At 50.8% G+C, this 26,055-nt stretch overlaps 3 protein-coding genes across 3 annotated transcripts in view; 1 reads left to right on the top strand and 2 right to left on the bottom strand.

Moving 5' to 3' along the window:
• The window catches only part of RAP1A (RAP1A, member of RAS oncogene family), a 35,695-nt gene extending 25,640 nt beyond the window's left edge, over window positions 1-10,055 (bottom strand). The window contains exon 1 of the mRNA XM_061471814.1: window positions 9,939-10,055. The gene's annotated coding sequence lies outside the window, so the exon portion shown is untranslated. The remainder of the gene's footprint in view (window positions 1-9,938) is intronic.
• The window catches only part of LOC133278746 (adenosine receptor A3-like), a 123,920-nt gene that overhangs the window by 95,014 nt on the left and 2,851 nt on the right, over window positions 1-26,055 (top strand). The gene's annotated exons all lie outside the window — the stretch shown is intronic.
• LOC133278744 (adenosine receptor A3-like) lies at window positions 22,721-24,846 on the bottom strand. The gene is made up of 2 exons (XM_061471831.1): window positions 23,933-24,846; window positions 22,721-23,388 (listed from the first exon to the last, which is right to left on the bottom strand). The coding sequence occupies exons 1-2, from the start codon at window positions 24,265-24,267 to the stop codon at window positions 22,785-22,787; spliced, it is 939 nt and encodes a 312-aa protein (XP_061327815.1). The 5' UTR covers window positions 24,268-24,846; the 3' UTR covers window positions 22,721-22,784.

Below are 26,055 nucleotides of genomic sequence, written 5' to 3'. Positions count from 1 at the left end.
TTTCTGCAGTAATAGACACAACAGACACTGGTCCCAAAGCCCTGGGCACTGCTGGGGGCTGGAACCCTGTGTGTCCTTACTTGGCCTCCAGCATCTAATTTTTGATGGAGGGATCAATAGAGCTTCCTCATGATTAAGGTTAGAATCATAGAGTATTTTGGGTTGGAAGGGACCTGCAAAGGTCATTTAGTCCAAACCCCTGCAATGAGCAAGGGCATCTTCAACTAGATCTTTGAAACTTCTCAAAAGTAAAAGACTGTAGAGGTTTAAACAGCTCTTCAAGTGTGTTTCTACCCATCAATGATAGATTCTAAGCCTCTAAACACCACGCTGCCTGTTAGCATGGACCCCTGCCCAGCTTTTCAGGAGCCTGGGCTAACTTACAAGCGCCAGAAAATACTGAGATTCTTTAAATCTTACAGGCAAAACTGCCACAAACAGTTTGTGTGTATACACTGCATTTGACCATGCAGACCCAGCTAAAGGTCAGGTTTGCATATGCAGTCTAATTTTCACTGCTTTAAAAATGCTTTGCTGTTTTGTGTGTGTCAGCCACAAGCAACCAAAACACCTACTGTTCCCACGCAATGTGGCTAATTAAACGCCTGTTTTAACACTGAGTTTCTTGAATGAAAAGCCCTACTTACCATATGGCCACTTATTAATACTACATTGTTTATCAGTTTAAATAAAACCCCTCCAGTAATGAGTATCCATGCAAGGAGTACTTGAACGCTGCTCACGATGGATGTATTTAAGTACTGTAAAGTAAAACTGTACCTTTTGAAATGTCTTCATTTTAAGGCTTAATAATAGTCTGAATAACAGGAAGTTAATGTACAGAATTAACTGTAAACAGAAGAAAAAGTAATGGTTTTATTAGTTTTCATAAGTAAATGAAGTTATTTAATGTGGTACTTAATCCATCAGTATTTAGCTCAGTCCCTTAATGCTGCTTCCTGGAATCTGGGGGCAAAGGGAAACTGAGCTGTCTTTTACAACAAAAATCAGATTTTCTTCCACATGAGATTTAACTGAAGGAATATTCAGAACTGTTATTAACACTTTAGTGCTGAAGCCTGACGGGAATTTTCAGGCCAGGAAGTTTGAGGACCAAACCACTGGCAGACCCAATCTCCACACTGGGGGTTCTCTGTAGTTTTCAAATCCTCCTGAGCCTACCAGGCTTAAAAGAGGCCAAACTCCTTTGACCACTTACCCTGGAATTTCCTTTGTGGAAAATAAAAAGGTATTTTTATTTTCTAACTAACCCCTAAAGGAAATAGCTCTGACACTTTAAATCAGTTTTCTGTGAGCCACTTCAGTATTTATAGGTCAAGCTTGATTACAACCAAAATAGATTATTCTACAGCTGTCTTTAAACACCAACAGTAAAACAACCCCAGGGGCAGTTGGACTCCTGCTCCCACTGTGTTTAACACATGAGGATGGGAGGACACAGCCTAACAAGATGGGTACCACTGACTTCTCCTCCACCCCACCAACAGTATTCAATCGGGAACAGAAGTAAACTCTTCTCTTGTCTTGGAAATGATAAGATGTAAGGCAATAGTAAAAAAATAAAGTATGAGGATGCAAATTTGTTTAACACATGGCCTGGAGACAGCCAGCTCTGCACTCTGAGCAAGACCTGAGAACATACGACACTGAATTTGAATGTTAACTGCCACTATGCACCATTTCTGGGCTTGCCATTTTGGTTAGGACACCTTCCCATCACAGTTAAAACTCCCGTTCAGCTCTGCTTTTCTACAGTTAACCTATAAATACACCATCAGCCATACAGACCCACAGGCACTACAGGCACCGGTTTGAAACTGTATTTAGGAGCTTTTTTAATCTTCTGCCCATACAGATGCAGTTAACATGAATTCGGCATGAAAAGGACAATAAAAGAAGTTTCAGTCTCACAGCTTCACAGACATGACTTAGGTTTTCTGACAGCTGCTAATGGCAGGCTCAGCTACTCTACTGCCCCACTCGAGTGTCGGTGCTCTCTGGACTTGGACTTGATACTGCATTTGTGATGAGGGCTTAGAGCAAACAGTTCATTTAACAGAGAAGCTACAAGTACTGATATTAGAGAATAAAGGAAGACTCACTTTCTCAGAATCACACCATTGAGGAAAGCGTCCTGGAGCATTAAAACATCTGTCTGATCATTTCCAATGAGATTCCTAAAAAAGCTTTGTTCTAAACCTGAGTGCATGCAAGTAGTGGTCAATATGCCAACGCAGTGTACTAATGAAATAAGATGAAGCCGTAAGAATATTGTAATCCCTATGGCTTTCTTTTTCATCTCTCTGATGAGTTAAAAAGCCCTAAATGTATAAATATTTCATGAGATAGGCTGCCTGGAACCATTTCAGTCTGTATCTTTAATCTTCATGTTATTTTCAACTCCAGTTAGCGTCGTAATCCAAAGCAGAAAGCAACAATTGGCTGAATTTATTTTCTCTTCAGCTGTACTTATTTCATAAATCCATCAAGATCTCTGTCCTCCAGGCCTGATAGGCAGTGAGTTAGCCAGCACAGTACTAACACATCAAACCTCAGGGTAAAGCAAGATGTGCTGGAATGAGAGTACTTACGCAAAAAGCAGAACTGCGCCAGAAATAACCTTCCCCAGTGAACTATGATTTACTTCAAGCCATCACGTGGTAGGTGGCATATAAAAAGATATTATTCTGCGTGTCAGCTGTCTGTAATGAAAGTTTCCCTCTTCTCAGCAGCCCCTCCCTACAACTTCCAAGTTTATTTGCATTAGAGAAAAGACTATTACATAAAAAGCAACATAAAAGGCGCTGCAACCAATACATCCAGCCAAACTGCTCCTCCCACATATCCGGTGCTTTCCAGAGGAAGGGTCTATTTCCAATTAATGTGTTAAAAACGCGAGATGCCCAATTCCACACAGATTATTCACTGGGGCAAAACAGCAGTCTTCTAGAAGCACGCAGCACCCACGAGTGAGTGCAAACTGCAGCCAGCTACAGCCAGCGATGCTCAGATCTTCTAAAGCACAGACTTCACAGCTCTGGGTTCACACGCAATGCCCTAATTTAAATATGACAAAGTCACATTTTTGTCTGTATTAGAACATGACAAAATATTTCAACACCCCCCCCAGACGTTCCAGAATGTGCAGTTCTAGCTGCTTACAAGTGAAATGCAACTGTGTTTTTCTGTAATGCTCCAGCAACCAGCAGTCACACAATGCAACCGACTGACAGTGAGCTACCAGTTGCAGTACGCGTCCAAAAAGCAGGTTTTTGCAGTTAACTTTCAACAGGGCAACAATTACCTATGACAGAAATGCTCATCCTACTCCTTACATGAGCGTGTGAAGCATCAAGGCAGCACACAGTCTTGACTCCCTCCTTCAAGTGATTAATAAAGATGTTTCAGCCGTAACACAGCCACTGCTGTGGACATCCCCAGACCTCTTGCTTCAGCTGGATTTAAATACTTTCCATCTTATCAATATTCAAAAGAAATAACAAACCCAAATGACTCAGGCCACCTGCTCAATGGGGCTGCTATTGACTGAAAATATGGGGAGCCAGGAAACAAAGTGAGAAGGGTGAGAAAGCCAAGACAACCACCTATAAGATGTGGGCTATAAGCAGCCCTGGAGCTTCCTTTTTTGCTGTCTGTCCTATGTTACCTGCTCCTTCCCTGCTGTAAAAGCCCTGTAGAAGGTCAGACTATCCCCCCAGATAAAGGGGTTTGCTCATCAAAAGAAAACAAACAGCAGTTTTCAAAACATACCAAGGTCTGTCTTTGCCAGCATCTGGATTTCTCAATCCCAAGAACTAAATACGTGCTTTCCCCTGGGTTCACACCAAGCCACCACAGCTGCATTGAGGAAGTGCCAGTTCAGGTATAGCAGGTATTTCCCAACAGCCAGCACCCAATACCTGCTGGACCACTCGCAGCACGGAGCAGTAACACACATCAAAACATCAGCAACACACACATCAAAACATCATCTTCATGTGGCCGCATTCAGATTCCTGCAGAGTTACCCTACCTGCTTCAGCCAGCTGACATGGGGAGAAAAGAGCCTTTTGTCATGCCCTGTAGACTTCTATCACAGGAGAAAAAGAAACAACACAGCTTTAATCTCACCTTTAACTGGATGCACTGGCTACTACGGTGTTGTGAAAGCAATCTGCAACTACAGAAGTTATAAGCCCCAAAAGGATTGGGGATCAAAATTAGGGAAGGTTTCCGGTGTCCCACTTCTTCCCACACATACCTTAAAGGATCTTCCCACAGCAGATGAATGCAATTTGACTTTAAACACACCATTTCTGATTAGGAATGTAACACTCAGTGCCTCCTCCTTGAACACCACCCATCTTCCCACAGGCTCTTCATGTTAATATCATTAAATGGACTGCTTTAGACAACCCTAATTATTGCAGTATTTGCAAGGCGAGAAGTGATCTCTCAGTAACTACCTTCTGTCCCAGAGCTTTGGAGATCAAACCTTGTCTCATACCAAACCTGGAAGTGAAATGGCATCAGTAGGTCTACCACCAGAACAGATTTTAGAGCATTTCAGTGTAAATACCAGGTACATGCTGTGCCTGACCAATGCGCTGATGTCACTGAGGTCTACACAGCTTCCCCCTGCACTCCCCTTCCTCCAGAAGAGAGCTCAGAAAATAGGCATTAATAACATTATTACTATCACAGGAAAGAACAGGAAGCTCCTAATAATGAGCCATTTAGCTCCAAATGGTCTCAGTCAGCCTGCAGATACGTAAACCCAACTCACTGTTGAGTGAACTTAACAGTCACCAACAGCACGAGCAAAGCCAACTGAAAAACAAGCAAAGACCCTAAGTTTGTTGCAACAGAAAAGCAGACTGATAAATGCAGGCTGCTCTTTACAAATAACCCATTACCACTGAAGACAGAGAGCAAATATTCACCTATTTATCCACCACCCAGAAGAAGCCACAGGTCATGTTCTTTCCAGATGTAGCAGGCAAAGCAGATGGCCACCACGTTACCTCTGCTACAGTCCAAGCACAAGACAGACAGAAGGACACTGCCCTAAGTCAGATGTAGGAACTGCAGTTTCTTCTTCTCCCTGAGCTACCTCAACGCCTGAGAGTGCACACATCAGCAAGGGAGACACTGGGGTGTGTGACTGTGTTTAATGACCATGAAACCACAGCCTGAAGCTCTGGCCACTCACTGCATCTTGCCCTCCCTACCAGGTAACACAACCATGCCACGTAAACTCACTGAAACAGAGCGTAATTCGGGTTGCAATGGGTCCCCAAACGTCTCTGCTACAAACCCCTGCTCCTAACGGGGCTACCCTCAGAGGCAGACCAGGCCACTCAGGACCTTGCCCATTCAAGTTCTGCATTTGTGCAATGACAGAGATGCCAAAAGATCCTGGGCAGCCTGCTCCAGTGCTTAACCACTCCCAGAGGAACAGCCTGTCCATGCTTTAGCTGGTATTTCCCTTGTTGCCACTTGTCACCACGGCCTCTCATCCTTTCAGCCTGCAGCACTGCCCTTCCCCTGCCATGGCAGGCTCAAAGAGGCAGGCAGGGTCAATCACTTGGTGACATGCCTGTGGATGTTGAGATAAAACCAAACTCACACCGTGAGGTTTCAGAACCTACCTTGCTCATCCAGCTTCTGTCAAACATTCTCGGTTCCATTTGCTTCTAACACTACAGAGTAAACTGATCTTAACAGGCATGAAACATCCACTTTATACCAGCTATAATCTGAAAAACCTTGGGTTTCTTTATGCATGGAGATATCCCTTACAGAGGCAGGTCCATGCTCTGGCAGTGGGGTCCTCCCTGAAAGCCCAGAGGCAGGAACACAAATACAGGCAGTAAAACACCAGAGTGGGGGATGCTTTGGAGCAGAACCAGTCATGAAGCTAAGACTATGGCATGCCAACCTCATGCCACGTCACTCAGAACACTCAGACCTGTCTCAAATGCAAATCTCAACTACACTGGGTTTAGACTATCACAGAATATTTAAATAAGATATCATTCCTGCAATAACTTTCCTAGGGGCTTTAGGACTTTTAGGGAAGAAAGCTAAAAGCATCACTGAAATACAGAATTAATGTCATACGACATTAGATACAATTTTATCAACATGTAATTTGCAAGTGCACATGCAGGCAATTCCAGGGTTATTTCTATTTCAACACACTCATATAGAAAGTGTACTCTCTGATACCTTACATTAGGTAACTTTTTTACATCCTTCTCATTGAGAAGCCAGTAATGAAAGTATATCTTCTTCACATTTATTTTAATCCTTTATCTTCTAGTGTATTATTTGAACAGTTCTTCATTTAACCAACACTTCTGTTTTCATTCTAATATTGGTGTTGGAGACACTAAACTGGATCAGTTTGACTCCTACTTGGTTCTTGCTTCCAAGTGTTCCTGAATGCTCAACAACGGGAATGCAAAGGAGCTCAATTTTTGACTTGCCCAAGAGCTCTAATACAAGCACAGAGGATGAATAACCCACTACTAGTTCTAAGTGTACTGCCTGAAAAAGAATATAAAGTTAACCATTCTGGGAAGTGTTTTACCCATAAATATTGTGCCTCTCTTCTTAGACTGACCAATGCAACCTACTTGCAGATATACAGTTGAAATAGATTCACCTTCAAAACTTTAGGCTTTATTTAAACATTTCCATTAACTGAACTATATTGAACTTGATTATATTTGCAACCCTCATAGCAGGAAGCATATTGTATCTTCAATCTGCAGAATAGCAGCCATAAGCTAATACAGCTGTAGTCATGTTCCAACCTGGGCTTTATGAATTAAAACTAGGTCCTCCTTTATCCTCTCTGTCCTTATGATGCCAGCATGTAATCCAAGGAGAAGCCTGTTTGAGAGGTGGACTTTTTAGGACATTCATTTATACCCAGAGAGCAGCCTAAGAACCCGAAATCTCAAATCCTGGCTGCTACCACACTTCAGTACTGCAGCAAAGAGAACACAAGTTTGACCATCTCAATGAGGCAGACTGGATGGAACGAGACAGCTCAGCAAGACGAACTTCTCTTTCAAACTTCCTAATATCCCTACTTAATCTGCCATTAGGTGTCAAGTTGCCAGCACCAGAAACTAGTGTAAAGTGTGAGCACAAATGCCCATGTGAAAATTTGACCCTGGATTTATGAGCACTCCTCCAAGAAGATGCTTTCATTAAAATTCTGCTTCATTTCCTATTGCTCCTTAAATAAGAAAGAGTAAAAGCAAATCAATCACTAGTTCAGAGCTCAGTATAAAGCGAATTCAGGCTATACTGTAACCACCATCCCCTCTTAAGAAAACCCAACAACCACCCACCTCAAATCAAGGCTGAAACCAAATTCAAACACACTGGAACGAGCTTTAAAAGTCAGTCTCTCTCCAGTCTGCTTCTGCAGAATTAAACACAGAAAGCTATCAGAGGAGCTTGATGTTTAACATTAACCTGGCTCATCAGAAAGCAATAAAATAGGAAGTCTCCCATATTATCCTATAAACAGAAGGTCCTGATGAGGGTCCAGAGGCAGACCCAGCTGCCTGAGCCCTGAGGAGCTCTGCAGAACTCACTTCAGCAAGGCTGAAAGTAACACCAAACCGAGGGGAATTCTCAATTTCAAACAGCTACAAGTAAAAACCAGTTCAAATATAAAGAGTAAAGACTCGAACTTTATGTGTATGCAGAAGATTCACTTCTTTTTGTCTAGGATGAACAGATAATACGTTCCTGTCCTCAGAACATTAGGATTCCTCTTTAAGATGACTCTTTATAAGTCTCTGTAAAGGTGCACAGAAGCAATGTGTTCTCTAAATACTAAGCACAAGTTCAAAGTGCCACTGAGGGCACTGTGCATCCACGTGGTACAAGAAAAACCCCTGCAATATATAGTACAAACAACCGCTTAGAGCTGTTTATGCCCAAGACTATGATTCAGTACACAATTAAGACTTTTATGTCAGAGTATGTCCTCATGCTACGCTCCTGCTCTCCAATTCTGTTTCAGTTTAAGGACAGCCCTCAGACTGGATGAACAGCCACTAAACGCATCACAAACAGTCTGTGTATTTGCAGCTTACGGCTTCAAACAGAAACCGTTCTGATCAACCACACAAACACCAGCCTGCAAAGAACAGCATTACCGCGTCGCTGGAACTACACCGCGCTAGTGACTGAGTCCATTTGGCACGGAGTCCTCTCGGAACCTGCAGCAAAGCTACTTACCCTAAAAACGGCTGCACCAGAGCCAGGACACGTGATGACAGACATCGCTCAGCTCCCTTCCACTCCTCAGAGTTACAGCCCTGCCAGCACCAGCTGGGCCTTCTAAATGTCATCAAGGTTTCCCTCACACCACACGTGGTCCCTTGATCACCAACACCCTTCGGGACACACAACCCTACACCTACAAAGGCCATAGAAATACCTGCTTTTAAGAAGCATAAGGGAGTTTTCCATGGGTGATCTTAGCCTGACACAACCCAAGCGCTCCTCTCCTGGCGCACAGAGAACACTGTGCACAAAACCAGATTATTTTTAGAAGCCGTGTATGTGAGCACAGCACTTCCTGTCGACTCCACCTTGTACCACGCGCGTATTCGCATCCTCATTCCCAAAACTGGGATTTCACAACTTCTGCTGCCTGCCACAACAGAGAGAACGAAGGGACAACGTGCCGAGAACTACAACCTCCCACTGTCTAACTCAGCATTAAGAGCTTCTCTTGGAGTTTGTCTGCCACCCTTCAGGCAATCGCATCAGTAAATCAATGGTGGTTTTTGCTGCCATAATGACGAACAGAACATTAAATGTTTTTATTTATCACACTGGTCTTTTCCATAGCAACAGGATGTGAACACGGCATTCCCGGAGCAATGAAGTCACTATAGCAACATGATAATGATGTCAGTTTAATCGGCCAGCAGTTCATCCTTGGGACATGGTGAACTGCGCCGCCTCCATCAGTTACGAGAAGCCACAGACAGCAGAGAGGCTCCATCTAAAACTTCCCTTTAAGTCGCCTCATTTCAGATAACTTCTCATTAAAGGCACAGACCTTCCGCGGCTAACGCACTGCTTTCTTCCTCCATCGCTCCAGCCCTCACTGCCTCCAAGTCTCCCATATCCCCACATTAAAACCCATTCAGAACCCAAGGGACCTTGTCAGCACCAGCGGGAGTTTGCAACCTCCCCTTGCAGTCGGAATAAGCAAGGATAAAAACCACCACCACGGCAGACAGCTGCTCTCCACGCAACAGCCGGCTTCCTCCATTTAACTCTGCAGATAAGCTGTGTCTCCCTTTGCGTGGAGCACTACTACTACTCACAGAGCAGCACAAAGGCAACAGGAATCACAGAGTGCTGATCCAATACCCTGACGGCGGAGAGGCGTTTTCAAGTCAAGCAGCTATTTTAAGTGTATTATCTCCCTTGTTAGGCTACTGAAAGGAAAGAGAACAAAGTTTTCAAGGGTTGCCCTTCCTGTTTGCAGCCCTTTTCCAAGCTGTGAGCAAAGCAACACTCAAGAGCCGATTCCAGCTGGGATTGACTGGGTGAGTCCAACGCCCAACCACCGTAGCTCAAACACTGCAAGCAAAGCCACTAATTCACAAGTATCTAAACACAAAAGTTTTCCCTACACAGAGAACAGTTTGTCTCCTTAAAGGCACTGAAGGAAGAACCATTTCAGAGCCGAAGGGCTGCGAGACAACGGGTCCCTGGGCTCGGAGGCTGGGGACAGAGCAGTGCTGCCCCTATGGCCCATGAGGCTGCTCAGGACAGGCTCTGAGCACCCACTTGTGCCCTTGGCCTGGCGCATCCCTCCCACCCAAACCCCTGCCCGCCCACAGCCCTCATCCCCGCTCCCCGTTTACCTCCAAGCGGTCTTCGGGCACGACACGGGAGCCTCCCGCGCCCCGTTACATCTCTGGGGACGGCGCACACCTGCCTCGGGGAGACACCGAAAGACTCCCGGTTATTTCCCGAGCCCCACCGTCACCCTTCCACCGAGGGCCGCCCGCCCCGCCTCGGGCCCTGCCCGCCCGCCCGCACAAGATGGATGTCCAGCCTGCGCCCGCCGCCCGCAGGCACGGCACGGGATGGGACGGGCGGCCCGCAGCGGGGAGCCCCGCACCGCCCCGCCCAGGGCCCAGCGCCCGCCCCGCCGCGGCCAGGGCCGGGGACGAAGCCGCCTCCCCCTCGCTCCCGGCGGGGCTTCGCCGCGCCCCTGGGGAGGGAGCGCTGGGCCCGGCCCCGCTGACACCGCCTCGCCCCGGACCCCCGCCGCCCTCCCGGGGCCGTCCCGCTCCCCCCCGCCCCGGCCCCGCGCTCTCACCGCGGCCAGGCCCCAGCGGGAGCGCCCGGAGCCGGCCCGGCCCCGTCGCTGACACCCCCCCCCCCCCCCCCCAGCGGGGCCCCACCGCGCCCGCTCCCTGCACCCCCGCTCACCGCCGCCTTCCGGGCCGCCTCCCGCCGCCGCTGGGCTCCGGGCTCGGCTGCTGTGCGCGGCGGCGGCGCCGCGTCCGCTCCGCCCTCACCGGCCAAGGCCTGGGGAGGAGCCAGCGGGGCGGGCCGGGGCTGCGGGGCCGGGGCTGCGGGCGGGGACGGCACCGGGGCGGCCCGCGGGAAGTTGTGCGCGGTGGCGGCGGCGGGGCCGAGCAGGTGCCGGGGCCGTTCCCTGCCGGGCCTCAGGGTGAGGGGCACCCGGCCGGGCCTCGGCTTCCCCGCGGCCACGCAGCTCCAAGGCCGCGGAGGGCGCACGGAAAGGGGCCAGGCGCTGGGTGACACCAAATGGAGCCGGGGCCGCGGAGATAACGAGGCCGAGAGCGGGCCCTTACCGAGGGGAGGGCGCTGGTGGCAGTGCGGGACGGGGGTGATGCTGCTCCGGGTGCGCGGGGCTCAGCGAGGCCACCGGGCACAGAGCGTGAAGAATGAAGAGCTGTGACCGCCAAGTGGGGTGCGCCCGCGGTGGGACACGGGAACACCGCACGCAGGTCCCGATACTGGGGTTGTGTCCCTTTAGGGTTCACAGGTACCAGCAGCCACGCATGAAGGAGCAGGTCAGGAGTTCACCATGGTCACTGCACAGGGGCTCCTGCTCTGTTAGGTTGCTTCCTTAGCCTTAAGAAACTATAACTCGGCTGTAAAATACATCCTCAAGAAAAGCTGATGTCAACAGTTCATAGATTTCAACGCCTTTCAGTTTCCCCCCTGGTTAAAAATGCATAAGCGCCCCATGAGGAGCTGTAATAGCTTCTATGATTTGAATGCCTAACTCTCCATGAACAGCACTTAAAATGCAAAGGGACTGCTTGCATTTGCAAGCACAGCATCACCTCTTTAAATAACCAGGGACAGGGCGAGGTCCGCAGCCACCATCCCCAGGGATGCTAAATATTACTCGTCTGGCTTCAGAGAGGAGGAAACCAAGACAAAGGTTAAATGGCTTATCCCAAACCAAGGGGCAGTGGCCAGAAGACACACACGGCTCAGAGTCCCTAATCGAGAAAAAACCCTGCTTTCGTTCTGCTCACAGCCTGTGTGTGCGGTACAAATACCCAGCACAGAGAACTCTGCTCCCACACACAGCTTGTGGCTGCTGATGCTCATCCCTAAATCCCTGTTCTTTATGGCTCAAGAAGGCATCTCCTCCCCTGGGGACCACTGTGCTGGGAGCGGACGGGTGAATCACTGCTTCTCAATTTTTATAGCTGGAGGCAGGTAAGCTCAGCAGAGGGATTTCCACCTTCTCTTTCTCTGCAGGGCTTCAGGCTTGCCAGCCCCAGCAGCAGAGCTCAGTCTCTCCTCCTGCAGTGTTGCAAGATCATCTGCCTTTAAGGATGCTCAACAGCAGCGGCTGAGTAACTTGTTTCCTTTGAGTACAAACATCATCGTGACATCTGTGGCCGTAGGAAGCTCCTGGCTCTGTGTTAAGCACATGAGGCTGCGTGTGGGAAACACGCAGAGACAAAAATCAGCCATAACTTCTGATTTAAAAGCTACAAAGTCCCTAAAATGAAACTCATTCCTACCAACAGAAGCAGCACAAAGAGACTTATAGCCTTGAAGAGGCTCAGTATACGTGGGAAGATATGAGTGCTCCGCAAGGCTTTACCCAAGGCTTGCTTTAAAATTAAAGGGTTTATAACCTTTGCCCCAAATATCAATGCATCTGCAGCTTTTCCCACCCAGCTACTGACTGGAGAATCTTATTGAACCCAATGAATCAAATACTTATCTGTTTCATGGCTTGTGGACCATCCAAGTTTCAAAACAATAAGGGTCCAGGCACACTCAGGGCCTGATTCAGCAAAACAAAGCACCTCTTTGATGTCAGTTCTGGGAAGATTGGCTTTTCCCCCCCTGTTTTCTGCAGGTTTGAGTGGAAGCTGATAACTTCATTGCTGAGTCAGACTTTGCAAGTACATGAAATTAGATCTGGGCAAATGTGAACCTAGTTGTGAAATGAGGAAGAGAAAGGGGTCCAAGTTCAGCTGCAATCAGAGGGATTTTTCCTACCGAGTTTAACAGGGAATAAATCTGGATCTTCCTTTCTCCCAGCTCCAGCTGCTGCCCTTCCCCTTCAGCAGGAGGGATGCAGCCCTGCAGACAGACGGACACTGCTGGAGCCCATGTCACTGCTGTGCTGCTGCACCTTCTCGTGCCGTGGGGGATTGCTCAATCTGTCAACGGGACGTCCACACCTTGTCTCTCCCTGTGCTTTTCCCAGTTTCTATCAAGTCCCATTATTTCAGGGACATCTACCCTGATGTCACCACAGAAACCTGCTTGAAGTGGGTAAAACCTGCTGGCATCCCTGAACCATGGGTGTCTGCTCCACACAATCTCAGCAACACAAGGTTAGAAGGCAAAGAGAATCGAGCCTTCGCATCCTGCCACAGACACGACACAACCTGTATGTCCCGGAGGGATATCCAAGATATCCAGTGGCCCTTAGCATTGCAGGTTTATACAAAACACTGCCATTTATCACAACCCTTCACTTTGTATAAATCATAAATTGCCACAAGAATGTCTTTTCTGAAGTCTCCAATCTAAATGCCATTGGTATTAAATTATACCAGCATTCCAGCTTTTCCTGGTAATTGCAGCAGTGAAAGACTGAAGGGAGGATGCTCATCCCCAGCACCTGCATTAGGACTGCAATTCTCTGCCTGGTTTTGCAGCTGAGATGCAGGGGTTGCACTGAGACTTATGCAGACAAATGGAAGTGAATCATAATCCCTCAGGACCTTTCTTGACTCCAAAATGAAACCTGCCCAATTGGATAAACTGTCCCAAGTGCAGCTGATGTAAATAACTATCAAGTGCCTATTGCTGATCTGATGATATCCAGAAGCAATTTGCATTCACACAATGAGCTTGGATTCCTGGCTGGTAGAATCACAGGACTAGAGAGCAGAAGTCAGCTCAGTAACACACATCAACAGCACATTTAAATTGAAGTGTATTTGACACTGTACAGGCTAATACCACATTAGTGTTGCTCGAGCTGTCAGAAGTAAAGGTGCTGACTGCATAATGACATGGTTTAGCATGAGGTGTCCCTGCCCATGGCAGCGGGGTTGGAACTAGATGGTCTTAAGGTCCTTTCCAACTGTAACTGTTCTGTGATTCTAGGATTGTGTCCTGGTTGAACTTAAACTGCACAAGAAAGGAGCTGCTCCTCTCTGAATTTACAGTACGTTTTTAACCTGTAGTTGTGGAAGAATCAGGGGAAAAATAAAAGCTCATTTCAAAGAGCTCAACGTGAGCTTTTGAAGTGCCAACAACAATATTTTCCTTCGCAGATGGGATCGGAGTGTGTCATTAGGAATAATGAGTTAATTACGTTAAGAGTTCATACCCACATCACTGGCACTGCGCTGACAGCAACTCCCGCAGCCAGCAGCACAGATTCAGGGGTCACTGAGCAGGCGCCTCATCTCCCATCACCAGCCCTGCAGCTCCCTGGCACAGCGCTCCAGAGGGTGCCACGTCCTTGCCGGGGATCATTCAACACACACCAGCATCTGACAAGCTCTGTGGAGGCAGGTGAGGCAAACATCGCCTCAAGAGTAAACGGCACATACATTGAAACAGAAAACATCTAATTCAGCAAGTTCATGGGGTTTAAACACTCGCTTTGTTTAAACGTGGTCACACAATGACTGTGTTACAGCCAAGGCTGATGTGTAATTAGCAGGTAAGAGGAGCAACCCAGCCACTTGTCTACAACCTACTGTAGATTTCTTCATTACCTGTTCCTGGTCTCTCCCCAGTCCCTTCCAGGGGCAGTCCTGGTAACCAGCAGCATTGCACATAGCAGGTACCACACCATGGCAGCCCTTCTTCCACCCTTGGCCAGCTCCACACCAGCAGCACTCCCAGGCAGGGCAGGCCCAGGGCTGCAGGACAGGGTTTATAAAGACACCAGTGAGTTAACAGTGAGCTCACCTGTACCTGGTGAAGAGCTGGGTGTTTCCAATCAGTGCTGCTCCACTCTCCAAAGCAGACTTACTCATCCCATCACCTCCAAGCTGCTCCAGCAATCTCTTGACTCCTGCTTTCAGGTGGCAGCGGGACCTTGTCTGCAAACAGCTGCTTCAGAAGCTGTTCCTCAGCTCTTTATAGTACCTGCTCCACTGTAGTTACGATTACAATAACACTTTGCCTTGTGATAGCATTCTTCGCTTTCTGATTGCTTCCTGAACACAAGCTAATAACGCTGGCTGAGTGCTTCTTGCTCAGCAGAGTAGGTAGTTTCCTATAGCAAGGCTGCTACTTCATGCTAACAGTAAAGCAAGCACTGGATAAGAGGGAGCACAAACGTGTCTGCTCGTAAAGGTAATGTTCCCCTCCCAAGTACAGCAGCCCTTGGTCCTTTTGGGCATACCCAACCATGACTCCATCTCTGAGATGAGCTGTTGCCTCCTCACCAGGTCGTGAGTCATTTCCACCCCACTTATGACTCAGATGATGGGAAGTGCCTGAGGAAGGGCTGGAGGTCTTGTCTGTGTTCCTCCAACCCTCATGAGGTTTTCCCCCCGTGCGCAGGGCTGGGCTGCACCGACCTGCAGCTAAAGATGATGGCAAAGGGTGAACTCTTCAAAAGGGGAGCCATCGTCGTGCCTGTCCCTCGTGAGCAGTGTGCACACGGCTGCATTGCCAGCAGAGAAGCAGCCCAATTACATCCTAGAAGCATTTGGGGGTGCTTTGCTTTTCAACGCTTCCCTCTGTTGCCCTTTGGAACGCAAGTGTTTGTATAAATAACAGCAGATGCGTTTGGAAATAGCTCATCCCCCAGCCAGTGTTTAGCCATAGAAATGAGCAAAGATAAAACAGTTGCATATGATGTGAGAAACGCAGCAGATGGGCTGGCAGGCAGGAGCAGGCCAGCCTGTGCTGCCTGTGTCAGAAGTGGACACTGTCGTGATCTGCCTGCACAGATTGCAGCACCCGGGGCTGCAGCAGCTCCCTCTCGGGACCCAGCACCACCAGGAGCAGGCTCTTAGTGCTGCACAATTGCTTGTTTCAGCATGGCTGAGAGTGTCTGTGTGTGAGGTGCTGGCTCCAAGCAGCGAGCTTTGGGGGCAGACGATGCAGAGCACCCATTCTCTGGGCGCCCTGTGCCAGCGCCTCACCACCCTCACAGGGAACGCTCTCACAGGTCCTCAAGGAACAGGCACTGGGGATGAGGGTATTTATCAGCCAGGAGACCTCCCACCAGCCAGGAGCTGCTGCCCCATTTCGTACAGCAGAATGTGCATGGAGCTTGTGGGGTGACTGCAGCCAGTTCTTAGAGTTACCTTTGGAGCAGAAACCCCCTCTTGTCTTCGCAGCATTACAGAAACCGCAGCGCTATCAGCCCATGGCATCTCCTGTCTCGCTGGGTGTTGTGGTCAGGTCCCACGTACCAGCCTGACGGGTTCTGGCTGATGGCTCCTGTCACCACCACGTGTGGCTGCCGGGGCACGTCCCCAGGGAGGAGCCAGGGTTCCCCATCCCCATCCCCATCCCCATCCCTCCAGCAGCTCCCGTGCTCTGCTCTGTGCCCTGCATCCCTCAGCAGCGAGCAAAGGGGCAGCTCAAAGCTCCAGCCCCTCCACACTGACCCTGCTGGGATGAGCTGCAGCCATGGAGGTGCCCTCTGTGGCTCCAACTGGGATCTTCCGGGCACGCCGCTGCTTTGATACCAGTGGGAAACCAGCAGCTCCTCAGTGCTGGCTCTGCTGGGGCTTGGTGGCTTCTGATGCTTCACCAGGAATCTTCAGCTGGCAGCCCACACACAGGGGTTTTCCATTGGGATTTGATGCAGAACGGGAATGACTGATATCTGTGATTGCTAAGGAGCATCCTCGGTGTGGTTCCTCCAGTGTCACCACGTCCGCTTTGTACACAGTGACCTGTGCTGTGATCCCTGCACAGATCCATAGGAGGAAAAGCATCCCGGAGCCTCTGGTGCGGAGCTGCTTCTCCTCCAAACCCAGCCAATGGTCCCTCAGCACTGGTGACACAGCTCCTGGTCCTGACCCCACGCTGCTTCTGGCCAGCGAGGAGGAGGAGGAGGAGGAGAGCAGCTTCCAGCTTATCTGGTCCATGGCAGAGCCGGCACACAGGGATGGAGCGGGTCCTTCCCAAAGGCAGCAGCGGTGATGCTTTGCCTGTGTGCCGGTGGAACCGTGCTGTGCCAGCAGGGCCGGGGGACGTTGTGCTTGGGCTGTGAGCAAGCGAGCGGTGCCAGCAGCAAACTCCATGACCCCGGAGCAAGGCGAGTGCTGCTCCCTCAGACTCATCTCTCCCATGTCTCGCAGAGCAGCAGCTGGTCCATCACCATCCTCACCTGCTCCATCACCATCCTCGCATGCTCCATCACCATCCTCGCCTGCTCCGTCGCCATCCTTGCCTGCTCCATCACCATCCTCACCCGCTCCATCACCATCCTCACCCGCTCCATCACCATCCTCACCTGCTCCATCACCATCCTCACCTGCTCCATCGCCATCCTCGCGTGCTCCATCGCCATCCTCGCCTGCTCCATCACCATCCTCACCCGCTCCATCACCATCCTCACCTGCTCCATCACCATCCTCACCTGCTCCATCGCCATCCTCGCCTGCTCCATCGCCATCCTCGCGTGCTCCATCGCCATCCTCACGTGCTCCATCGCCATCCTCACCTACACCATCACCATCCTCACCTGCTCCATCGCCATCCTCGCGTGCTCCATCGCCATCCTCGCCTGCTCCATCACCATCCTCACCTGCTCCATCACCATCCTCACCTGCTCCATCGCCATCCTCGCCTGCTCCATTGCCATCCTCGCCTGCTCCATCGCCATCCTCACCTGCTCCGAGCTGAGCTCCCAAGCCCTTCCCATCTGGAGCACCCCCAGACCCCCAGCCTGAGCAAACAGAGGGCATTTGATGACTGCTTGCAGGCACCTTCCTAGCAATGCCCATGGCTGCTTGCCTGGTGCCAATTGATCCTGACCTGGTGCAGGGATGCATGGGGATGTTGCTGCTTTTTCCTTCCCACTGAGCAAGAATCAGGAGCTGGCTGTGGATCGGCTGCCGGAGCCCAGCACTGACCATGGCGCTGGGTCCTGGTCCACACTTCAAACTGGGTGTGAAAACAAGGGAGAGCAGAGCCAGCAGACTGCCCTGAAAACCTTCTTGTGGGTTGAGACTTGAAAAGACTGGAGCTGCTCTGAGGGGTACTAAAAATGGGCTGACTGCAGCTTCAGAGTTGAAGGTGAAAGTGGCACCACGTGGACAAGGAGGTTTTGGGTAGCAGAACATCATACACACGGAGCTGGATCCAGGAGGACTCACAGCAATAGCAGATGCAGCCCTTGGACAGGGTGGACCAGCAGCTCCTGGGGGATGCTCGTGAGAGCTGGTCCTTCTCCATCCTTTAAAACACAAAGACACCCTCAGAGATGCTCCACAGCGCCACGGGGGCTGGACACATGGGGGGCCGGGCAGGGCAGCGAGCTCCCCATCCCTACAAAGCTGGGTCCAACAGAGACCCCTGCGTGACATCTCTGAGCCTCTGCTCCTCACAGTGGCAGAGGCTTTCAGCTGCAGCTCCAGGCTGGGCCATAAACAGCCTATTTGTCAATGGCCACGCTGTTTGGAGAGCCGATTACAGTGTTTGCCTTGGGTAACCAAGGAACCCAAACACACCGGTTTGTCCTATAACCATAGCCTATAACCTATAACCATATAACCTAGAACCTATATAACCTATATAACCTATATAACCTATAACCATAACCTATAACCTATAAACCTATATAACTTATAACCTATAACCATAACCTACAACCTATAAACCTATATAAGCTATATAACCTATAACCATAACCTATAACCATATAACCTATAACCTATAAACCTATATAACCTATATAACCTATAACCAGATAACCATGGTGTTATCTGCCGTGGACCCTTGGCCATGTGCTCATCAGAGCGGTGGTAACGGGGCTGCCCTGAAGATCCTTCCTGCTTTAATGACTGGGGAGCAGAGCACGAGGCCATGGCAATGCCAGGGATGGGATTTCCTCTGTAAATTAAACTTCCATGAGATAAGGAGATCAAACACTGGCCACTGTGCAGCTCTTGGCAAGGCTGGAATGGCCCTGGAGCAAGCTGCTCTAGTGGAAGTGTCCCTGCCCGTGGCAGGGGGTTGGAACTGGGTGAGCTTTAAGGTCCCTTCCACCCAAACCATTCTGGGGTTCTGTGATTCTACACCTTGGAGAGAGCTCAGGCCCTTGACTGTGGTGTTTCACCCCATTCCGCCCCTGCCAGCCTTCCCTTACTTAGGTGCAAAATCGTCACAGAAGAGTTTGTAAAGTGTCAGAACAGCTTCTCTGGTGTCAGCTGAATGAACAGCGCCTCTTTAAAGAGCCTCCTGCCAGCTCAAGCTCCCTTTTCGCCTCCCTGTGATTTCCTTCGTGCTGGTTTGGATGGGGTTTTGGAGCGATCTCTGATGAAGAGTGAGGCTGGGAAGCTCTGCGCTGTGCTGCCCTGCGGCAGGATCCTGTGTCTGCTGCCACCTACCTGATAGCAAACGGAGAGGTGATTCCCTCCCGTGTTCCATGGGAGGTGAATGCTCAGAGCTCCAGGGGTGATGGCGCTGTGGCTGGGCAGCCAGGCAGAGAGGAGCACCTCTGGGAACAAAGCATTCCAAGCAAAGCCGCTTGGAAGAGCAGGAGGAGCTCGGTGTGTTTGTTCTGCGGGATAAGCGGGATGCCCCCATGCCCGGGATGCGCAGAGGGATATGGAGACGTTCTGATTTACAGGAGCCTGGGCAGGGACAGCCCTGGGCTGGGATGCGGGGAAAGGCAGCGCTGTGATAGCGTTACCCAGGGGGTTAGAGCTGCATGAGCTTTAAAGTCCCTTCCAACCCAAACCAGGCTGGGATTCTGTGGTTCTACTGCACAAATGGGGCTCGTCTCTTCGCAGCAGCCCCCATACCCTTTAGGCCTGTACCTAATGGGTCAGCAGGAAAACACAGCATGATACAGGTCAGTGCTGGCCCCAGGGACTTTGAAAGGAACAGCCTTGGGCAGGATGAGCTGGATAACCAGGGGTGAATCACTGCTCCCACAGGCTGGGAAAGAAAGGTCAGTGCTGCGCCCATGATTTAGCATCAAATGGGGTCCTGTGCCTTCTCTGCCCTGCCTGCAGCTTCACCCGCTGCACAGCCACACTCAAAGGGAACCATAAAAACTCCAGTTATAAATGGTATTAACTTTGCAGCACATCAACACATTCATCCAAGTCTTGTCCCTGCATTCCTGCCCTGGTTGCACGTGGAGTTCCAGGGGCTGACAACCAGGAGCTGTCTCAAGGCTGCAGCTGAACCCACTGAGCTGCACTGGTTTGACAGCCTCATCTCCCTCCTACACAGGCTCCCCAACGAGCTGAGCAAGAAGAGCAGACACAAAGCCTCATGCCAGGTTTCGGCTTTTCTTGTCCAAAGCCACGTCTCCCAGCTGAGCAAACCCATGGAGGGAGCAGAAAACATCCCAAATGGTTCTGGCTGTTTGCTGAGGACGGGTTTCACTTCTGGAGCAGCATCTCCCTGCCCAGGCGCAAGGCATCAAGGAGAGGGTGTCCAGGAACTGCTGTGGAAAGCACCATTCCCGAGAATGGGATCAATGGGAGCCGAGCCTGGAGCTCCCACACTGCTGCATTCCCACCCATGGCTGGACACTGACAGTGGTTCTTTATCATCACAGGGAGCAACTGACACCATGCCCAAATGGGAAGTTTCAGAGGGAATCCACAAGGATGCTGCTCCTGCCCAGCCCTTCCCAGCTCGCAGCGTGCTCTGACAAGACCCTCCTCTTCCCAGGGATGGGGAAACCGAGGCACAGGGCAGGGACATGCCATTGGTCACCAGCACCAGGCTCCAGCCTCGCCTGTGGGCTCGTTGTTCACCAGACCACAGTCACTCTCGTTAAACCAGATGGGACCCTGCTGCACATCCACATCCTCTCTCTGCTTTGCTTTCACTTCCTTTCAAGGCAGGGACGCGCCAGGACAGCACTCGCCGCCCACCACCTCTTGGTTCATGAGCTGCTGCTTTCCCTTTCCTTTAGGGCAAACGTCACAGCTTAAAGTCCCAGAATAAAACCCAAACCAACCCAAACCTTCCCCAGAGCTGGCACAAGAGCAGAGCCTGCTGGAGAGGAAGGAAAGAGGAACGAGAGCGCAGTACATGGATGCCTCAAAGCGCCGAGGCCCTGCTGTAGCCCACAAGCATTGTCCAGCTCAGGCAGAACAAAAGCTGCTGCTGCTGCTGCTGCTGTGCCTCACATGAGCTCTTCGCTGGGTGGTTTTCTTCCCTGTATCCGTGTGTCACTTAAACACTTCTTTTCTGGAAAATCCTTTCTCCTCCCCTCCGCCCCCAGTGTGAAAAGGGAATCAGTGCGCAAAGGCGCAGCTGAGATTGCAGATAGCCCATTCCCTTCTGATCCTTATCTCACCAGGATGTAGGAGGATCCTTGGGGAATGGCTGGAAGCCTTTCGCTGGAGCCATCCAAGAAACAAGCTGCCTATAGCCTTTAAATGGCAAATCCATCAAGTGCTTGGGGACCGGGATCCAAAACACTGTTTAACCCCATGAAGTACGACATCCCTGGGCTCTGCCACATGGGAGCTCCTCCTCGAGCCGTCTTCTCCACACAGCTCTGCAGGCACTGCTGCATCAGCTGAATAACGTGATCTAAACCCACACCTTTGAACCCTGATCTAAACCAAAGCCTTCTGGGCTCCCCAAGAGACTCTGCCTTTGCTGATACCCACCTGATACCATGGAGGGGTGGTAAAATGAATCCTGGACCCGCATGCAGCTGAGCCTGATCCTTCTTACTCACGGCCCCTCCTGCTGCCGGCTCCATCAGCCTGAACAAGGCTTCAAATCACAACTGTTGTTAAGAAAACAAATTACTGCGTGCGGCAGCAAAAGCATCCAAATACTCCAACACAACTAGCAGGAGGATCCTCTTGTTACAGCAGCATGTATTCCTGTGTATACACGTGCCCAGAGCATCGCCAGCAGCAGCACTAAGTGGAGGACTGTTAGCACCGATGTGCATTGCTCAGCCATGTGTTTCCCTGTTTCAGCAGGAGCACTGGGCATGTTTAGGGGAGAGCAGTTTGGTAGGTACAGGAGGGAGCCCTTCGGTTGGGATGTGGGGTTGGATGCCTGTGGATAACAGTGGGAAGGGGAGGGCAGAGCCGATTTCCACACCAAAACGCTCCCTGATGCCATTTGGCTCCTGCGTGCAGGGAGTGTTCAATCGCTTTGCAAGCCATAACCCCCCCCCCAAGCCCAGTGTTTCCTGACACTGGGGCTGAAGGTGGCAGTGGGAGAAGGGCTGGGAGCCCACAGGAGGAGGATGCAGCACCTCGGGGTGTCCCTGGTGCAGGGCTGTCAGCGGCAGGGCACAGGCTCTGGTGACAGAGGAATCACAGCAGCCCCGCAACCCGGTCCTGTTGTATTTAGGACCGGAAACAGATGCTGCCTGGCGGAGGAAGCACGTGGGGGAAACAAGTGCACCTTGTGCCTTCCCTGCAGGAACACGGTGGGAACAGGGGGTGCTGGACGGAAACACCCCAGTACGGCCCCAGGCAGGGCAGGGGCAGCTCGGCTGGGTTTGATGGCATCGCCCTTGGCTGCATCAGTGGGGATGAGGACCCGAAGGGCCTCAGCATCCTCCCGGTGAAGAACTTCTTCCTAAGACCTGATCTAAACCTGCCTTCTCCGTGACTGCTAAACAGGACGGACACAAAGAGACCCAACAGCCTGTGCCCTGGTAGGACCAGCAGCTTTGTGAGCATCTTTTACACAGAGACAGTGCCCCCATGGGAAAGCAACCTCACCACCACCACCAGCAGTGCACAGAGATGGGTTTTATTAACTAAGCAAAACCCCCATGAGCACGAGCAGTGCCAATCTCCCCCCACATCCCTCCACTCCAAACCTCTCCCATCTTTTGCCTTAGGAACACAAAGGATCTTCTTTATCTGTGGAGTTTGCTAGGAACCTGGGCCTGGCATCACACTGCCTGGAGCTCCATTAGCTGAACACACACACACCACACAACCATTGCCCCAGAGTGTGTGATCTGAGCAGCATCTCAGTGTCTGTGCCATGTCCACCCCTCTCTGGTTGCTCCCATCAGTTGACCCAGCCTGGAGAGCTCAGATGCTGCTCGCTCCCTGCTCTGTTTGCTGTACACTGGAAAGAGCGGACTCTGCCTTCTGGGGCAGGATGTAATTCCTCAGAATGAAAACGTACGTTTCCTTGAGCTTCTGGATTTTGAAGGCATAGACGACGGGGTTCATGGCTGAGTTGGAGTGGGACAGCAGGATGCTCAGGTAGGTCAGAGCCTGCGGGGTGCTGCAGGAGGGGCAGAAGTAGGAAACGCAGTTCAGGATGCCCAGAGGCAGCCAAGATGCTGCAAACAAGAGGAGGATGAGGGCCAGATACTTGGCCATTTCGTACTCCTTCCCACAAGCTGTTTCCACACTTGCTGAGCTGGGGCTTAGCTTTGCCCACATGATATAGAAAATCTCGGCGTAGAGCGCACACATGAGGAGCAAGGGAAGGAGGATCCAGGCGAAGAAGCTGAAATACACCACATAATCCATCCTCATCACAGCCAGATAGTGACACTCGATGTAGCTGGAGCTGCCCGTGTGCCGGTTCCATCCCAGCATGGGGACCAGCCCCACCAGCACAGACACAAGCCAGCAGAGTGCCAGGCTCACACAGATCCTTTTCTTGGTGACGGCTGCCCTGTACCTGGGTGGGCAGGAAGCATCAGCCACGTTAGATGTGGTTCTTCAGAAAGGGGAACTACATCTGCAGGAACCTGGGCTTTTAAGCACTTGTTTCTGGTTGGCCTCATCCCAGTTAAGCACAGCTCTGTGCAGTCGGTCCTTCGCAGCCTCTGACATTTAAAGTGTGCTTTGGAACTACAGGGGAACCTCCCAACAGTCACCAACCCCCTTTAAAGAGAACCCACAGAAAGGGGTCAGACCCTTTCCTCGGGAAGATTGGTTCATTTTGACCTGCATCGGGCTGTCTCGAGGGGAAAACCTAAAGCCCATCAGGCTTCAAGCACACCCCCATGTATGAGCATCCCTTCCCTGACTCTCAGAAGCTGAGGATTCTTAGGCACCGATGGGGCTCCATTGCCCACATTTGGGAGCCTCTGCCTTTGTGTGAGTTTCCCTCAGAGAACCAATGATGCCCAGGGAATCCCTGTGGTGCAGGGAGAAGGAAAACATAAGGGGGAAGAGAAATGGGGAAGAGATGATGAGATGGGCCCTTGGCCCAGACTCACCTGGTCGGCAGCTTCACTCGCAAGTACCTGTCGACTGCAATGGCCAGGAGAGACAGGATGGAGGCATGAGAGAAGATCATCATGAGGCAGCACATGAAGAGGCAGGAGTAGAAATGGGTGACAACTCCGAGGCTCACTATGACAGCCAGCGGCATGACAAGGATCCCCATGGCAATGTCACTGAGGGCCAGGGAAACGATGTAGAAGAAGGTGGTCTTCTGCAGAGCTGGGTTCAGCTTCACTGCCCAGATCACCAAGGCATTGCCCACCACCGCAGCTATCCCAATGACAGACTCCATGGTGATATAGATCACATCCAGGCTGCCTAGTGCCATTTTGGACTGTTTACATCCAAAGTGAAGCAACGCTGTGCTGAGCTCTCATTTTCGGCCCCAGCAGCTGGGTCAGAAGCCAGCTCCTCCCTGATGTGCTCTGAATGAAGTTCCTCCTTCAGAACTATGCACACAGCTCCCCAAAGATGAGCAGATTTGTCCACGAGCATCCATCTATCAGACCGGTAAAAAGCCCTGTGACATCTTTTCTGTCTCCTTGAGGTTTATTTGTGCTTCTGTAGAAGAGTCAACGTTATCTGGTGGCACCTGGCACAAACCACAGGGGCTTGTGGTAATTCTGCTAAATTTTAGCCCTGATAAGTACAATCTCCTCCCTGTGCAGTCTCGCAGGGTGGATTAGCCAATGCACAGCTCTATTGTGGCTAGATTGCTCTGCCTTCTTTGAGGCCTGCTCCATCCATACGGTGTGCAGTGAAGGTGTAGCATCAAAGAAAACAGGACCAAAGGGCCTGGAGTGACCCTGTCTGTTCCCTTGCCACAAGGAAGGGGTGAGGAAGGCAAATGCAAAGGCATTCAGCTGGGTTTTGGGTGAGCAAAGGGCAAATGGAAGGAGCAACATTTTGACTGCTCCCCTAAGGTCCCACACAGCTGTGGTGCCCGGGAGCTGTGCATGCAGCAGGCACAGGGCAGCAGAGGCCCTACCAAAGCCCCTACACAGTGGTCTCTACAAGAGGCATCTTGCAGCAGCCACAGGAGTGGAAGAAGACAGAGAACGGAAACCAAAAGCCCTGAGAGGAGCCGCACAGTGAGGGCAGGAAGTGGGGAGCATCTCACCCAGGTCATTTCCTATGGATGCTCATAGCTGCACGGTGCAGGCTGCCCACCCTTGCCCAGGTCCTTCCCCGAGGAGCAGCTCCTTCAGCTCACAAAAGCCTTGCCTACATCCCAGCCATGACCTGGGATTTGCCTCCTGCACCCACAGATATCCTGCATCAGCTCTGATCAGAAAACCAGCACAGACTGGGACTGTCTATGGAGAGCTCGCCATGTACCAAGCACCCTCCCGGCCGGGAGCGAGAAGTACTTGCGTTGATTCCAGGAAAGCAGAATTTGTCCAACTCTTTTGACAGCAGAGAATAAAGAAGTTTCATGTATTTCTGGCTCCATCTCCTCCTCAGGATGATATCACTTGCCCATCCTCAGTTTTGCCAGAAAACTGGGTGGAAGAGGTGGAGAACTCGGTGTCCAGGAAACCAAATACCACCCACATTTGCTTAAGGCTTCATTACACTGATATAGCACCATCCACCTAATCCTTTACTCATTATTCGCTCCTTCTTGGAGCATGTGTGCTTCTATTTGCCCAAGAGCCAGGTTCTCCTGCGACTCGCAGGCTGACCCGAGCTCATGTTTGCATCTCTTCTCAGTTTCATCTGAAATGGGAGCAGCTCTTTCACTGCAGACCCACATCAATGAGCATTTGCTCACCCGCAGCAAGCGGATCACAGCTTTCACAGCCTCTCCCTGCTACTTCCCACACCTTTCCTCAGTTTCTCCATCTCCCATAAGCAGAGCATAGCAAAGTGTGCTGCTCTGAACATGGCTCGGTGGGTTGTCATGCTGATTTCAGGCAGAAATGAGGGCTGAAAAAGTCACCTACAGTGCAAGTGTTCTTGTCAGATTGAGAAAGCTCCAAGTAAAAAGCGTTTTTCAGCCACCTCAGGGCCTTCACTGAAATGGTAAGCCCTGGATTATATCAAGTATTGGAATATAACGGAGCACCCTCCTAAAGTCCCCTGAATTGCCTCATTTCCTATAGTGACCACAGGG

The sequence above is a fragment of the Pezoporus flaviventris genome, unplaced genomic scaffold (assembly GCF_033815535.1).
Source record: "Pezoporus flaviventris isolate CSIRO_AGI_PZ_B2104156 unplaced genomic scaffold, CSIRO_AGI_Pfla_v1 ptg000069l, whole genome shotgun sequence".
NCBI classification, from domain to species: Eukaryota; Metazoa; Chordata; class Aves; order Psittaciformes; family Psittacidae; genus Pezoporus; species Pezoporus flaviventris.
The sequence above is the reverse complement of the archived record's forward strand: the minus strand, read 5'-3'. Positions and strand labels throughout refer to the sequence as shown.

Coding starts and splice junctions, on each gene's coding strand:
- LOC133278744 (XM_061471831.1), bottom strand. CDS start 24,267: ATGGCACTAGGCAGCCTGGATGTGATCTATATCACCATGGAGTCTGTC. Junction 23,389..23,932: donor CGAGTGAAGCTGCCGACCAG/GTGAGTCTGGGC, acceptor CTGCCCACCCAG/GTACAGGGCAGCCGTCACCA.